The sequence below is a fragment of the Tasmannia lanceolata genome, unplaced genomic scaffold (assembly GCF_043159265.1).
Source record: "Tasmannia lanceolata isolate RefF3 unplaced genomic scaffold, GAP_Taslan_0.1 ptg000003l, whole genome shotgun sequence".
Taxonomy (NCBI): Eukaryota; Viridiplantae; Streptophyta; class Magnoliopsida; order Canellales; family Winteraceae; genus Tasmannia; species Tasmannia lanceolata.
In genome coordinates, this window is record NW_027518680.1 from 12,717,822 (window position 1) to 12,733,696 (window position 15,875).

At 40.5% G+C, this 15,875-nt stretch overlaps 1 protein-coding gene across 2 annotated transcripts; it reads right to left on the minus strand.

The window, feature by feature from the left end:
- Positions 1 to 393: 393 nt before the first annotated feature.
- On the minus strand, positions 394 to 10,320 carry ABCC8 (multidrug resistance-associated protein 6). Of its 2 annotated transcripts, none has more exons than XM_077361119.1 (12): positions 10,167 to 10,320; positions 7,278 to 9,217; positions 6,871 to 7,191; positions 6,366 to 6,452; positions 5,637 to 6,239; positions 4,840 to 5,004; positions 4,435 to 4,729; positions 2,591 to 2,805; positions 2,171 to 2,440; positions 1,326 to 1,389; positions 995 to 1,234; positions 394 to 766 (listed from the first exon to the last, which is right to left on the minus strand). In XM_077361119.1, the coding sequence occupies exons 1-12, from the start codon at positions 10,189 to 10,191 to the stop codon at positions 660 to 662; spliced, it is 4,332 nt and encodes a 1,443-aa protein (XP_077217234.1). In that variant the 5' UTR covers positions 10,192 to 10,320; the 3' UTR covers positions 394 to 659. The 2 variants fall into 2 exon arrangements, with proteins under 2 accessions (XP_077217234.1, XP_077217231.1); XM_077361116.1 differs by having other exon boundaries at positions 2,171 to 2,476.
- Positions 10,321 to 15,875: the final 5,555 nt, after the last annotated feature.

The following is a 15,875-nucleotide window of genomic DNA, read 5'->3' on the forward strand; positions in this document are numbered from 1 at the left end:
GTCTCTCATAGTTCCTGAACTTGAAGGTACAACTCCAAGCACGACTTCCACTAGATGTACTTGGTATTGTTGAGCTTTTCGATCCCTGCCAACATACCAACGTTTTCCTCCATCTCCTTGTTCTTCCAACCTCGATATTACCTCGAATCAAACCAAAGAGCATACCGGTATTCACACATCGATTCACCTCGAAGCAAACCAAAGAACAAACAAGTATTCCGCTCGACCACCTTGCTCTAATACCACTTGTGAACCTCTTTGGTAATCTTAGAAGAAAGAGAGAGATTATTGGAATTTTACATGAGGAAAGTAAAGAAACTGCTTTGCAAAACTTGGGAGACAAAACAAATTGCAAAACGTAAAAGCACACATAGGAAACCGTGAGAATGGAGATATTGTTGAAATGTGAATGCACTCTACTTTTATTCCACACGATCCACTAATATAAATACATCAAGTAGATTGTTTGACTTGTTAACAGCAGCCAAGATATGGATAAAATCAACCCTACTTATCATGCTAACTACAAACTCTTATAACTTATCTAAAAGAAGTCCTAAATAAGAAAAACTCTATCTAATAAGTAAAGTCGGTGGTGACTGTTCATAGAAGGAAACCCAGTTTATTTTTATTCCCTCTCACTGGTAATTCCCGAGATTCTACATAGAGTTCCTTCTGGAGTTGGACCAGTATTCAGCTACAAGCTTAGAGAAGGAGGAGTTGGTTTCCATAAGAATTGACGGCTTATCATATTCAACAAGCTCCCCTGCAAAACACAGCCAATGAAAATCCATCATTTGAAATAACTAGCTCAAACAGATCCTCTGTCAAATGAGACATCTTTTAGGCTCTGTTTCTTTCGAGGTAAAAATGGGCGTAGAACAAAATTTACACCCATTTGTATAAATAAAAATCGGCATAAAATTTGTTCTACACCTATTTTACGTCGAAAGAAACAGAACCTTAGTGAAAAATCTTCAGAAGGGTGTCGTACCATAAGAAAGAACCATGACCATATCACTGTCTATAACTGTGGGAACTCTGTGAGCTACAGTTATCACTGTGCAGTTAGAGAATTCCTGTCTGATAATCCTCTGAATGACAGCATCTGTTGCAGAGTCGATGGATGCAGTTGCTTCATCGAGAACCAGGATTCTATTTCTCTTGAGAAGTACACGTCCAAGGCAGAATAGTTGGCGCTGCCCGACACTCCAGTTCCCACCTTCGTCGCTCACTGTTGATGGGAACGAATAAGAACAAAGAATTTATTTTAGATACCCACCTTAGGATATTCATTTTGTTAATGGCTGTTGAAATCAACTTACCAGATGAATCGAGAAGACTTGGCAAGCTACGAACTCTAGTCGCTAATTGGCACTTCTCTAAAGCCTGAAATGAGTAACATGACAGTAAGTCAGAGAGCGTAACCGAGATCAAAGTGGCCACTGTAAATAACTGAACAATAAGAAAAAATTAATTATGTGGACAAAAGTGATGAAGGAATAAATGGTCACTACATGAAGGGAACTAGATAAGATCAGAACACAAACTCCTCTAAAGTCCATTACATCTTAGAATTCCATGTTGACAAAAGTGATGAAGGAATAAATGGGCACTGCATGAAGGGAACTAGATAAGATCAGAACACAAACTCCTCTAAAGTGCATTACATCTTAGAATTCCAAGTATTTAAGCACAAAAGAGTAAAAATAAACATATGATAACCTATCTATACAATCCAAGAAATCTCAGTTATTAAATAAATTGCTTCCAAGATTAATGAGCAGTTGTTCCAATGAATCAGCTGTCAATGGATAGAATAATGGGTGTTCTGGTTTTTCTTTATGCAATTTACATAGGTTCAATTCTTTTATGCTTTTAAACTTGGTTCATGCAATGGTGGAAAGAAACATTGGGAAAGATCACAGAGAAACCAACTCGGATTTTCTTAAGGTAAGTGTTAAGATAAACAAACTGGAAAAGAACTCTAAATCTCATCAATCAGATGGTGATGTTTAACTCTCTAGGGGGACTACATAAATTCAAGACTCACAGACTAAACCCTTCCAAGTACAAAGGATATAGAAAGGGAGAAATAAATCGTAATTAATTAAGGAACATATACGAGATAATAAGAATTTTCTAAGAAAATAAGAACAAACTTGCTTACCTCCCATATCGCATGGTCAGAGTAAAGGCCTAACGGGTCCATGTTAGTGCGAATACTGCCTCGGAAAAGAGAAGGATCTTGAGGAATTATGCTGAGCTTCATTCTCAGATCCCTCAGACCAATGGAGCAAATATCCAATCCATCTATAAAAACTCTCCCACTGTCAGGTTCGACAAGTCGGAATAAAGCACTTATAAGTGTTGTTTTTCCACTTCCTGTTCTCCCAACCACCCCTATTCTACTCCCTGCTATAAAAGTGCATGTGATTCCCTTCAGAACAAGAGGAGCATTCAGACGATATCTTATCTGGAAATAACCAAATAAGGAGACATCATGAAAATTCAAGATTTTTACATTGACTAAATAAGAACTATGAATATTGAGACTTCGTGAAGGCACTCTTCAGCCTTGCAACCTTACCTTAAGATCCTGCAAATCTATTCTCCCTTCAAAGGGCCATGAAAGGGGTGGCCTACTGTGATCAACAATAGCTGGAGGCTCTGATGGAATATGCATATATTGTTTTAACCGTTCAACTGATATGATATGGTTGGCTAAGTTACTGTACCATCGCGTTAGAAACACTTGGGTAGATGTCATATTTAGTGCATAAGAAAGAGCAAGCCCCACAAATCCTGAAAAAATTTATCCCTCAAAGAAGTTAGACATTATGGTCCAAAATGAAGTATAACTGTCACGCCCCGACGCCACTGTGTAGATATTGTCCGGTTCTAGATCTCAACCCGCCCTGTTTTAAAACGCACCTACACATGGAGAGAGAGGTCTACATATATAGCCCAGTCACTTTCTCTCCCTTTCCGATATGGGGTTCTACAATCCATCCCTCGTAGCCTTAGGGCCCAGTGTCCTTGCTGGCACATCGTACTGCGGGAGGTACGGCTTTGGTACCATTCTGTCATTCCTCGACCCATTATGTAGACATTGTCTGGTTCTAGATCTCAACCCGCCCAGGTTTTAAAATGCATCACACATGGAGAGCAAGGGCGGAGCCAGGAATTTGCCCCACGGGGGGCAAAAAATAGTTGTTATATAATAATCAATAAATTATCTTAAAGGAAAAAAAAAAGTACACAAATTTTAATTCAAATTACTTTCAATTTAAAAATTACTTATATTTATTTTTTCTGCTCACAAAAAATTTGCTCACTTCATTGTCTTCCAAATTAATTTCGAAGCTCTCACAAGTCATAAGATTTGAGTAACTAAGCATTCGTAGCCCATAAAATTATAGGCCCCACCCCCATCAAAACATGAGGCAAAGTGATATATCCGCCCCATTTTTTACTTGGGACAACCGCCTCTAGTGTATTTATGCTACACTAATCCACTAGAGATGGCTGTCCCAAGTAACAAAAAAAGGGGCGAATGTATCATTACCCAAACATGAGGTGAAAATACTGGGCCCCACCAAATCAAAACATCATGTGTAAATGGCGGGCCCTGCTCCATAGCTGTAAAATGGTGGGACCCAGCTTATGCAATGGCTTGGGTGGAGATAGTGGGATGCATGCACAGCATCAAAACATGAATTAAAATGGTAGGCCTCACCCATCAAAACATGTGTAAAATGGTGGGCCCCACCCATGCTATGCATAAAGTGCAAAAAAAAAAAAAAAAAATTCCAAAACAGAGGACAATAATCAGTTTTAGATTCAAAATCAGAAAAACCAACAAGGCTTTTCCACTAAAAAGTTAACTCTTACTTTTATAATGACTTGTATTACACCTTGTTGGGTATTCATTTAGGATGGTGCTAAGACCATGTGAGTCACCCGATGATGTTTTACAAGATCAATGGTCTTGATTTCATATACATGTTCACTCATGTCCCTTTTTAAATCCCAAAATTATCACCATGGAGAGGGCAATTTCCTAGTTTTAGTTACAAAATATTGTAACGTCCCTCTTTAAATCTCAAAACTGCTCTGGACAATATATGTGGAAAGAACAAAAACCCTTTCTATCAAAAAGATATTCTCTACAATCACAAATCTGCAATGCACTCTTAAAGCCCAACTTTCGTTTGTAGAAGGAAAAAAAATTTGGCTTCTTTAAAGCTGATATTTAACGTCTGTGCCATATGCTAATTCATAGGAAAAAATTTAGGCAAAAATCGCCCCCCTCTCCCCCTGGCTCCGTCCCTTATGGAGAGAGAGGTCTACATATATAGCCCAGTCACTTTCTCTCCCTTTCCGATGTGGGATTTTTCAATAACGGATATAAAAGAAATGCCGATCACATACCTGGATCTATAGTACCCTGAGGAAGCAAAACAAGGAGAAGAGTGGAGGTGAATATGGTCAGATTTTGGAGCAATTCAACTCGTAGAAGTACCCATTCCATAGAAGCATTTGTATAATAGAAAAGACTTGCATCCGTGTCTATGAGTTTTAAGTTGTTTTGGATGAACCTCTCCATCATAGAAAAAGCTCTTATTGTCACCACACCGAGTGATGTCTCTGCCGTGTCGTTCATAAGAGGAGCCTTGGTCGTCCCGTTAATCCTTGTTAGCTCCCTTGCAGAGGCTATATAGTACCCCTTTTAATAAAATAAATTAAGAATAGGTAAGATGAACTACAAGATTCTCTTATATCCAACGATCAAAGACAGGTAGAGCTTGAAAAGTAAAATTCAGTGTCAAGATTCACCTCCACATATCTTGTAGCTAACAAAATGGGAATAGCCACAATTAGAACTTCCCATGTCACCACTGCCAAAACCACTATGGCTGTTGCCATCTCAATTGCCGCGGTCATTGCAAAAGTCATGGAATAACATATGTCAAAATCCAATACAGTCATATCTGAAGATGCCTGCATGACACCAACCTCAAAATAAGTTTGTAACTTTGTATTGTAAATAACCAAGACAATTTTATGATGCACAGATAACAATGCAGATATGAATATGGATCCAAATAAGAGTGTATCATGAATAACCAAGACAAATTTATGATGCCCAGATAACTTTACAGACAGGGATATGGGTATGAATTTAGATGCAACTAGTTCAGACAAAACATAGCACTTATCTAAATCCCCGATACAGATGAGGGTGATTTAGGTAACACTTTCTATCAGCTATTGTAATAAATAAGGTCCATCACTTCACAATCTGTCACTACACAAGTACTTAAGCCTTTAATAATTATTTGGGTATCATATGGTTTTTTGGGAGGTAAGCTGGGATCGAACCACTGGCCTCAAGGTTGAAGAACTTAGGTGGATGGTTTACTGATAAAATCGCAGTAAGAAATCTTACCTGTGTCAAAATCCTCCCTACAGGGGTAGAGTAAAAAAATAGCATTGGAGCGTTGAACACCCCTTTAATAATTATTAGGGTATCATATGCTTTTTGGGAGGTAAGCTGGGATTGAACCTCTGGCCTCAAGGTTGAAGAACTTAGGTGGATGGTCTACTGATAAAATCGCAGTAAGAAATCTTACCCGTGTCAAAATCCTCCCTACTGGCGTAGAGTCAAAAAATAGCATTGGAGCGTTGAACACCGAATTTGTTAAACCAGAAAAGAAAGCTTTAGAAGCCTTCAGTCCTAGATGGGCTGCAAACCAGGTCCTTAGATGTACAAATACACAACTGAGAGTTGAAATTCCTGTGTAAACTCCGACCAAAATACCACTGCTCATGTGAGGAATTTGAACAGCCCTTGCCACCCAATATGATGACAAAGTTTGAAGAATGATGAAAACAAATTGAAAAGATACTGCTGAGGCAAAAAGAAGGGATCCCTTTGAAACAGAAACATAATCGATGTATGGTTTTAATCCGACATTTCCTGTATTTATTTCTTCTTCTTCTGTTAGCTGGATTGTTGGTAGACCCTTGATTGAAATATCTCCCTGATTTTTTTCTTTTGTGGGTTCCACTTGATCCCTGTCAACTTGTCGAGTTTCATCTGCTTGATCATCGCTCTCACGATCGATGGCTGTCATTGCATCTTGGTGAGCATTCACAAGCTGTTCAAATGCTGTCCCATCCTTCAGAATCTCCTCATAGCTTCCCGATTGAGTTACTAGTCCATTGTCCATAACCTGAACAAGTAAGCACCTGATCTCAATCTATGCCAAGGATTGACTAACATATTTTCCAGGAAAATTTGATTAATCGACTAACATATTTTCTAGGAAAATTTGATTACTTCCAGTAAGCCTCATTACCAGAATTCTATCAGCTTCCGCAAGAAACTCAACCTGATGAGTCACAAGAATGACAGCTTTCTTTTTTAAAGCACCCATGACACAATCCTGCAATTGTTTTAGTCACATTCAGTAAACAAGAGAAGAAAATATTTGTATGTGTATTTGCATGCTGTGAAAGAACCAATTAGTCCAAAAGCTTTAGCTGTTAGAATTGGTGTTATTTAATTATTTATACTTCAACACTCCCCCTCGCGTGTGGCCCCTGTTATTTTAGATTGGCCATACACGTGGGCACATGTGGCCCCTCTTTTGGGTTGGCCGTACACGTGGATTTTTAATATCAAGGAGTTGTTGGGTTTTGAACCCAGGACCTGCATGAGGCAATAGCTTTGAGACCATGTGAAACAACCACTTACTTCAAAAGCTTAAGCTTAATCAGTATAAATGAATGAATGCATCTATGTATTTAGGTATGTATATGAATGTGTCCAATTTTCTGAAGAATTTTAACATTTTTACCTACTTTAAAAAGGGTCGCAGCCGTATGTGCATCTACCGCGCTAAAAGGGTCATCAAGAAGATATAAATCAGCATCACTATAGACAGCTCTTGCAAGTTGAATCCTTTGTTTCTGCCCTCCACTCATGTTGAGCCCTCTCTGACCGATCTCCATAAGGTCCCCATGGTCAAAATTATCAATGTCCTTATCCAGAGCACATACTTTTATGGCCATATCATATCTGGTCTTGTTCATTGGCTTTCCATAGAGAATATTATCTCGAACCGTTCCGCTTTGGATCCAAGCTGTTTGGGACACATAGGCTATGGACCCAAAGACATCTACCTAAACACAACAAGAAACTAACATCAATCACTTAGAATAATTAATTAAGGCAACAAAAAAGTATTCAAAACTGTTTGAAAACTCACTGATCCTGAGATTTTTGGTATTTCACCAAGTAGGGCACACAAAAGTGATGATTTCCCAGCACCAACTGGTCCACAGATGGCAACTTTCTGACCTTTGATTATTTCAAGATCTATATCTTTCAATGTTGGAAAAGTCGCATTAGGTTCCCAACTAAACGTTCCTGAGTGCATCCTAACAATGGCATTTGAACTTTGTAAGGGGTGCCTCTTCACATCCTCTTCTTTTAGCTCATCATCTAGAAGAAAACCATCAAGACGGTCCAGTGAGACCTTTACCTGGATCATCATAGTCAGAGCTTCAGGCAACATTCTCACTGGCTCTGACATAACCCGCAAAGTCGCAAGAACTGTGAAAATGGTGCTAGCATTCAACGGTGCACTTCTCAAAATAGTGCAACCCGCAAAAACCACAGAGGAAATTAACATGGGAGACATCCAATACAACACAGTACCATAGGACTTTTTGATTTGTAATTCCGCCAACCATTTGAATTCAATATCTCTTAGAGACTCAATCAAATTCTTGAATTTTTCTTCCCATGCTTGTAGCTTGATTATCTTCATACTATTTAACACCTCAGAAGTGGCTCTGAGCCTTTCATCTTGGGCATCCATGAGACGTGTTTGAGACTTCTGCAAAATTTTAGCAAATGGGAAATTCAGAAAACCACATATGATGATTGGAACTAAACCGGGAAGAGCCCCCAAACCTAAAGTTTTAAAGAGTAAGCCAATGGCAAAAGCCAATTGTAGTGGAAGAGTCCATAATGTGTGAAACCACCAAGGGAATTCTCCTAGACGGTAGGCATCTACTGCTATGTAATTCACAATTTCCCCCGTCGAATGGTTTTTCCTACCCAAACTCGAAAGCTTAAGCAGTTTTTGATACGCGGCAGCCATGATGGCTGATCTCATCCTCATACCAAATCTCCGCGCACCAAAATACCAATGCCTTTGGGACAAAGATTCAACAATTTTGACAACAACCAAGCATCCTACGAGCAATAGACCTTCATACAAATTTTCCTCCTCACGGGCAGAGTACTGCACGAAAGAGTAGAGTAAAAGTGGGGAAGCTACAACAGAGACTGTCCGAAGAAACGCATAAAATCCCACGACAATCATTTCCTTCATGTAACACTTGGCTAAAGCTCGGAGAATCAAGTTCTTACCATTTGATCTTTGCTTTCTTTGAATGTCCCATTCATGAGCAAATGCTTGGTAAGCTAAATGCGCGCTATCTTGTGGTTCTAAGTGAGGGATATCTTCAAGGACTAAGGGTTTGGAGTAGCCTAATTTTAGTAAAGGATTAATCCAAGAAAATATCAAGCGACTAATAAAACTGGCCTTGCGTAATTCCTTCTTTATTCCTTCTTTTTCGGTCAGTAAAGGTTGAGATAACGTCTCTTTTGGGTTATTTTGGGAAATTAGATGTCTGGAGAGTCTGAAAGCGCAAAGGAGAAGCAAGAAGTTCACAGCCCATGATGACATATCGAGGACTCGAAGAGCACCCGTTTTTACTAAAATTTCTACATTCATTGCTGAAACCAGAACAGAGAAAGAGACCCACCAAACCAAATTCAGAATTCTGTCCCATTTGGCCCTTTGAACATTCAATGAAATTGCTAGGACCATCCAAACCAGTCCCCTAACAAGATAACCCACCAAATTCCAAGTTCTAAATCCATCATTTCTCTTTAAAAAGGCCCATAAACCAGCACTAACATAAGCAATGCTGGTAACACCACAACATATGGAAACAGCCACACTCACCCAATCCTTACTTCTGTTTCGGTCAATATGATGTTTTCTAATGGAACCCACAAGAAAAACCCAAATGAAAGTGAAAACGAACAGGAGATTCAAACAATCTATGGCACTTCTTTGAAGGCATGATGATCGCAACTCATATTCCCTCTCACAAATCCATGGAAATCCCCCTACAACTCCATAAAAAGAAACAGAAAAATTCAGAAGCCAAAAATCAATATGCTACCATTTTAGAAACATCTTGCCTTGATTTGCGCAATTAATAGCTTAAGCTTTTAAACTAATTGGTTGTTTCACAAATAGTATTTTTATACTATTTGTGAAATAACCAATTACAGTAGCTTAAGCTATTAATCAAGCAAATCAAGGCAAGATGTTGAATTATGCAAATCAAGGCAAGCTATAAATGTTAATATCAATCTTGCAAATCAAGGCAAGATGTTGCATTACAAGGAAGACCTTCAGTTGATTTTTTTATTCTTATTCTTTTAAATGTATTGTAAAGCTCTATAAGTAGATCAATGTGCACAAGTTCTTACTCAACCGAGAAAGTACAGAAAAAGAACTTCTCTCTTCTTGTTTCCTTAGGCTTTTTAATTTCTTAGGCTTGTTCAAATTCTTTGCTATTAGCATATCATTTCAGGAAAGAGAAAAGAAACCTTCAAAGCTAAATGAAAACTTCTATGTGACATAAACAAACAGGTTTTCTTTTTTAGAAAAGAAGGCAAAATAGAGACATGGTATAAACAATAAAATCCCTTCACATAAAATCAAGAAAATGAACCCAAGTAGAATGATAATATTCAAAAAAGAATAACAGAGAAGCTCAAAGGCTCATATTTAGATCAAAAGTAGAAAAGAATGAAGAAAAAAACAAATCCCTCTAACAAACCAAGTACAAGAATAGAAACCAACAAAGAATTACTCCATTCAAAACCAAAAAAAAGGTATCATACAAGTATACAACAGACATCAAATGACATAGAAAAACAACATAACAAAAGCACAAAACATTCCATACAGACCAACAAATAAGAAACAAAGAAAGAAAAAACATCGACGTAAAACTTGAAAAAACAATTGAATTATGAAGAATATCAAAAATCAAGAAAAGGGTACCTTGTAATCTCTCCCATGAAGCCATTGTTCACGGATTTCTGCTCTATCTTGGTTCTTAGCAGCATCTCATTATAAAGAAATAGGAAGATAGACACTTGAAGGCATGAAAGGGACTGGTAGAAAACACCAACATGACAGAGATTTAATGAGGAAAATTACCTGATAGGGAGAAAATACGGTAGGACCGTTAGAGCCCGCCACATGTCACCCTTATACCAAAGGAATCTAATTATGATCAAGAAGAGTATAAAGACAAGTGTTGGGGGAAAAATAAATAAATTCCCTTTTTACTTTAGACACATGGCATACATGCTAATGCATGGCAAGCACTACCGACAAGTGGCAAACATGCTAAAAACTTGGCATGCACAAGGACACATGGCTTATACACCAAAACATGGTGTAAGAACTCTAACCCTATAAAAGGCACCCCCCTGCTCAATGGTAAAGGAGACTCTTCTCCCCCCCATAAGCATGTTTATCTCTATTAGTCTTGCTTAGATATCTGTGATACCGATACCTGACTTGAGCGTCGGAGGGTGCCCCCGAGTCCCCACTCCGGGGCCCTTCTAACGTTGTTTTCTATGAGCGCAGGCACCCATGAATAAGAGCTCTACCAACCTAAGCTGCTGGTTTTGCCGATAGCGCTCGTCCGACGCCCAGATCTGGATTTTGGCATCATCAGATTGGGACCATCCGTGGGACCCGAAAGAAAAAAAAATCTGAGCATGGCATTAGAGCGCACCTGAGGGGGGCAAGAAGCAAGGTTCAACCCAAAATCCGAGGATCATCCGGGCAAAGAAGCTAAATCAGAGGATCACGTCGCCTTACTCAACCGGCAAGTCAGATCGACGACCTTCCCTGTTGTGTCAATGGTTTTGTTGAGTAACAGAACCCATAATGGAAGCGGGAGATTTTCTTTGAGGTAGAAAAAGGGAGAAGAGGGTTTGGAGAAGGATCTACTACGGCCGCCCCACGCAAATCCGGCCTTCACTCTCATCCTTCCACCTTCATAGTCACCGGCCACCTCCACCTCCGACATCAAAATTGTTCATGGCGATGGCAAAAACTCTGCCCGCTGTCAGATCTTCCGCCAAGTAGAGATCCTGAAGCATACGGACTCGTCCTGCACCATCTATGTGCTCTACACTGAGTCGGATGTAGATGTTGGACTTCTCAAAGATACCGAGTCGTAGGACAACATAGTGGGCGTGAAGATTAGGTGAACACAAGCCCAGAGGGTTTGACCCGAACACGAACGGGGCTACAATCAATGCGTCGGAGATATTTCTCTCCACCGGCAACCCAAAACCATCGGCCGATAAACTTCGCCAAAGGTCATCTCTAAAACTCTCTCTGTTTGTTTGTGTCTCTTTGCTTTTGCGTGTTAAAGGAGGAAAAATAAGGACTCTTGTCTTATCATACATTGGGATGAAGGAGGGCCGAAGCACCTTTTATTTATTCTTTTGGAAAAGAAGCAAGAGTGGGAAAGTGTCTAATATAATACCATTTATTAGAAAAGATAGGTCTTAAAACTCTGAAGCCATTGTCTAGGATTTTTTACAAATAGGCTAAGAAAGGTAAAAGCAAAACCGATGGTCTTAGTTATTATTCTTACACCACCGTATAAGATCTCTGACTGCACATACAAATGATCGAAAAGAGCGCCAAAAAGACCACTGAAAATAATAATTAATACTCAAATTCTTATGAGTTATTTGAATGACTTGAAAAATCCGGGCCATTTATTTAATGGGCGCTTATATGGAAATGCTACATACTAACCATCGGCGGTTAAAGTCATAGTAGACAACAGAGTATTTCAAGTCGCCAAGTAAATGATCACTATTGAGGTTTCTAAACCATGCGTAGAGCTGTGTTCTCCTCAAAATATCTTGGTTGCAGTTTTATCTTGTTAAAATTCTATGTTTGCTTTTGAAATGCCATTTGCACGATTAATATTTATGTTGAAGTTCTTCCTCTAGGACAAGCTTAAAAGTTCCGGCAAGGATGGGCTATAAATTCCTAGGCCGAGATCAAAAGCCCTCTCCGAGGCTAAGCATTGCCGAAAAGACCCCTCCGAGGCACGACATCAACGGAACCCGGATCCCATCTTATGCGGTCAGAGATACCGAGGCACGACATCAACGGAACCCGGATCCCACCTTATGCGGTCGGAGATGCCGAGGCATGACATCAACGAAACCCGGATCCCACCTTATGCGGTCGGAGATACCGAGGCACGACATCAACGGAACCTGGATCCCACCTTATGCGGTCGGAGATACCGAGGCACGACATCAACAGAACCATGATCTCACCTTATATGGTCGGAGATACCAAGGCACACATCAATGGAGCCCAGATCCCACCTTATACGGTCGGAGATACCGAGGCATGACATCAACGGAACCCGGATCCCACCTTATGCGGTCGGAGATACCGAGGCACAACATCAACGGAACCCAGATCCCACCTTATGCGGTCGGAGATACCGAGGCACAACATCAACGGAACCCGGATCCCACCTTATGCGGTCGGAGATACCGAGGCACGACATCAACGGAGCCCGGATCCCACCTCATACGGTCGGAGATAACGAGGCACGACATCAACGGAACCCCAGTCCCTCGAAGCTGGAACATGGACAACCTCCGAAAGTTTTATCAGCAAAAAGGAAGGCTATGCGCATCTCCACTTTCCGGCCCGTGATGTTTGCGGGACCGAAAGAAAACAGGGAGTGGGCCAGAGGTAACATCTGGGTTGATCCCCCCGAAAATACCCTAAAACGCTCCCCATGAAAAAAAGACATGTCCTTTTTAAAAGGGTAGGCAGGGCCCATCAACTCCGAGCTGATCACTCGAGAGGAAGATGACCCTTCCACAAACAAGATACCCCGAAGTGACGCCCCGCGAGGGCGCAATAGAGGTATTCTTGCCGACGAAATTAGAAATCAATAACATTCCATCAAGAAAAAACCTGCAAAAGGGCTCAACCACCCTCTACAGTGTAACATAAAATATGCAGGAAGCAAGCGAGCCTTCCTTTCCAGGTCCTCACAACAACAAAAAAGAGGGAGGAGGAAAAATAAAGAAAGTTCAAAGAGTTATTACAAACCCAGCACAAGGGTCCGGCATTACCACTACAATTCCACCAGATGGAAAATACCAAGTACGGTGGAAAAGGTTCAGAACCCAGCACAAGGGTCCGGCAAGGCCACTACAATTCCACCAGATGTAAAATACCAAGTACGGCGGGAAAGGCTCGGAACCCAACACAAGGGTCCGGCAAGGCCACTACAATTCCATCAGATGGAAAATACCAAGTACAGTGGGAAAGGCTCGGAACCCAGCACATGGGCCCGGCATTACCACTACAATTCCACCAGATGAAAAATACCAAGTACGGTGGGAAAGGCTCAGAACCCAGCACAAGGGTCCGGCAAGGCCATTACAATTCCACCAGATGGAAAATACCAAGTACGGCGGGAAAGGCTCGGAACCCAGCACATGGGCCCGGCATTACCATTACAATTCCACCGGATGGAAAATACCAAGTACGGTGGGAAAGGCTCAGAACCCAGCACAAGGGTCCGGCAAGGCCACTACAATTCCACCAGATGGAAAATACCAAGTACGGTGGGAAAGGCTCAAAACCCAGCACAAGGGTCCGGCAAGGCCACTACAATTCCACCAGATGGAAAATGCCAAGTACAGTGGGAAAATGCTCGGAACCCAGCAAAAGGGTCCGGCCTTACTACTACCATTCCACTTAGATGGAAAAAGAGACCGGTCGAGCAAAAAAAAAAAAAAGGCTCGGACCTTAGGACAAGGGTCCGGTCACCCTACGGTTATTCCACTTAGATAAAGAAAAGGCCCATCGAGAAAGAACCGTCGAATGTAGCAGCATGCCCCTTCGTCTTCCCAGATTCCCATTAATACCCTCGTCACTACATTCTTTGACCGGACAAAAGAACTTACTCCCTTGGTCCATTTAGGAGTAGGGGGTATTATGATAGGGAGAAAATACGGTAGGACCGTTAGAGCCCGCCACGTGTCACCCTTATACCAAAGGAATCTAATTATGATCAAGAAGAGTATAAAGACAAGTGTTGGGGGAAAAATAAATAAATTCCCCTTTTACTTTAGACACATGGCATACATGCTAATGCATGGCAAGCACTACCGACAAGTGGCAAACATGCTAAAAACTTGGCATGCACAAGGACACATGGCTTATACACCAAAACATGGTGTAAGAACTCTAAGCCTATAAAAGGCACCCCCTTGCTCAATGGTAAAGGAGACTCTTCTTCCCCCCATAAGCATGTTTATCTCTATTAGTCTTGCTTAGATATTTGTGATACTGATACCTGACTTGAGTGTCGGAGGGTGCCCCCGATTCCCCACTCCGAGGCCCTTCTAACGTTGTTTTCTATGAGTGCAGGCACCCATGAATAAGAGCTCTACTAACCTAAGCTGCTGGTTTTGCCGATAGCGCTCGTCCGACGCCCAGATCCGGATTTTGGCATCATCATTACCCAATTCTCTCTGTTTTTTTTTTTTTTTTTGCTGTCACTTAACCAGAAGAAATAATCAAATATCTGTAAGCACGCACATTCACGAAGATAGACTACTGATATTTGCACTACCCTGTTTTAATAACTGCACTAACTTAGCTTGTCTTTTCCTTCGTAAATTAGCTCTGCTAGCTTTTGGGAACTGTCATAACTTTGACAGCTATTTACAAAATAAAAGACAAGATGTTTTTGTGCAAGAAATGATTTTTTTGGGCACAACTTATTTACGTTGTGGCCCATCACATGATGGTTTGGATCATCCTATAGTGTGGTCCAAACAGTACGTTTTGAAGAATATACATGCACCATATAAAAACTCATAATACGGTCTCCCTCTAAATCGTAGAAATAAAAAAAAATTATCCCATAAAAAAAATTTCCGTCACAATATTTTTCTTGCAATCCAAACAAGGCCTAATTTTAATCAATTTCTATTGGGGTGTAGCTATCAAAACATGAGCGATATTAAAGCGTCTAGACTTCAAGGTTTCATTTCACATATACGTATTGATAGATTTTGGCGCATGCAAATAACTAGGAGAATCACGTAACTCTCAGAAGAGGCTTCTTCTGTTCTTCTTTCTTTCTTTTCTTTTTAGTTTTTTGAGGGGAGGAGGAGCCCACTTGTTTAATTAAATTTTGGAAGTTCTTGTGCAGAAAAGGGGTAAGCACTAGCCCCAAAACAGAAGAACTATTTTTTGTCGAGTTTAGGAAAAATTGTCTTATTTCTGAAATGATAGGTAAACGACATTTTATTTGATATCGCATCCTCTTTATATGATAGAAAGACCAAAATGCCCTCTTCTTCTTGTCTAATCTTTTCTACTTTTCCATCTACACCACGACCGATTATCACTACAACTCGGAAGAAGAAGAAGAAGATGATGATAATGATGCGGAGGAGGAAGGAAAAAGAAGAATCGCCACCGAGGCACCGATTATCACTAGAAAATATCAAAGAAGAAAGAAAAAGGGAGGCTCTGTAAAAAAAATGGTTAAATGAACCAAAATTGACATTAATTAAATAGGGCCAAATCGGCAAAATTCGGATCGAAACAACAAAAATAGGATTGACACAGCAAAGTTGGGGTTGACTCATTAAAAGTTGGGATTGATCCGGGAAGTTAGGA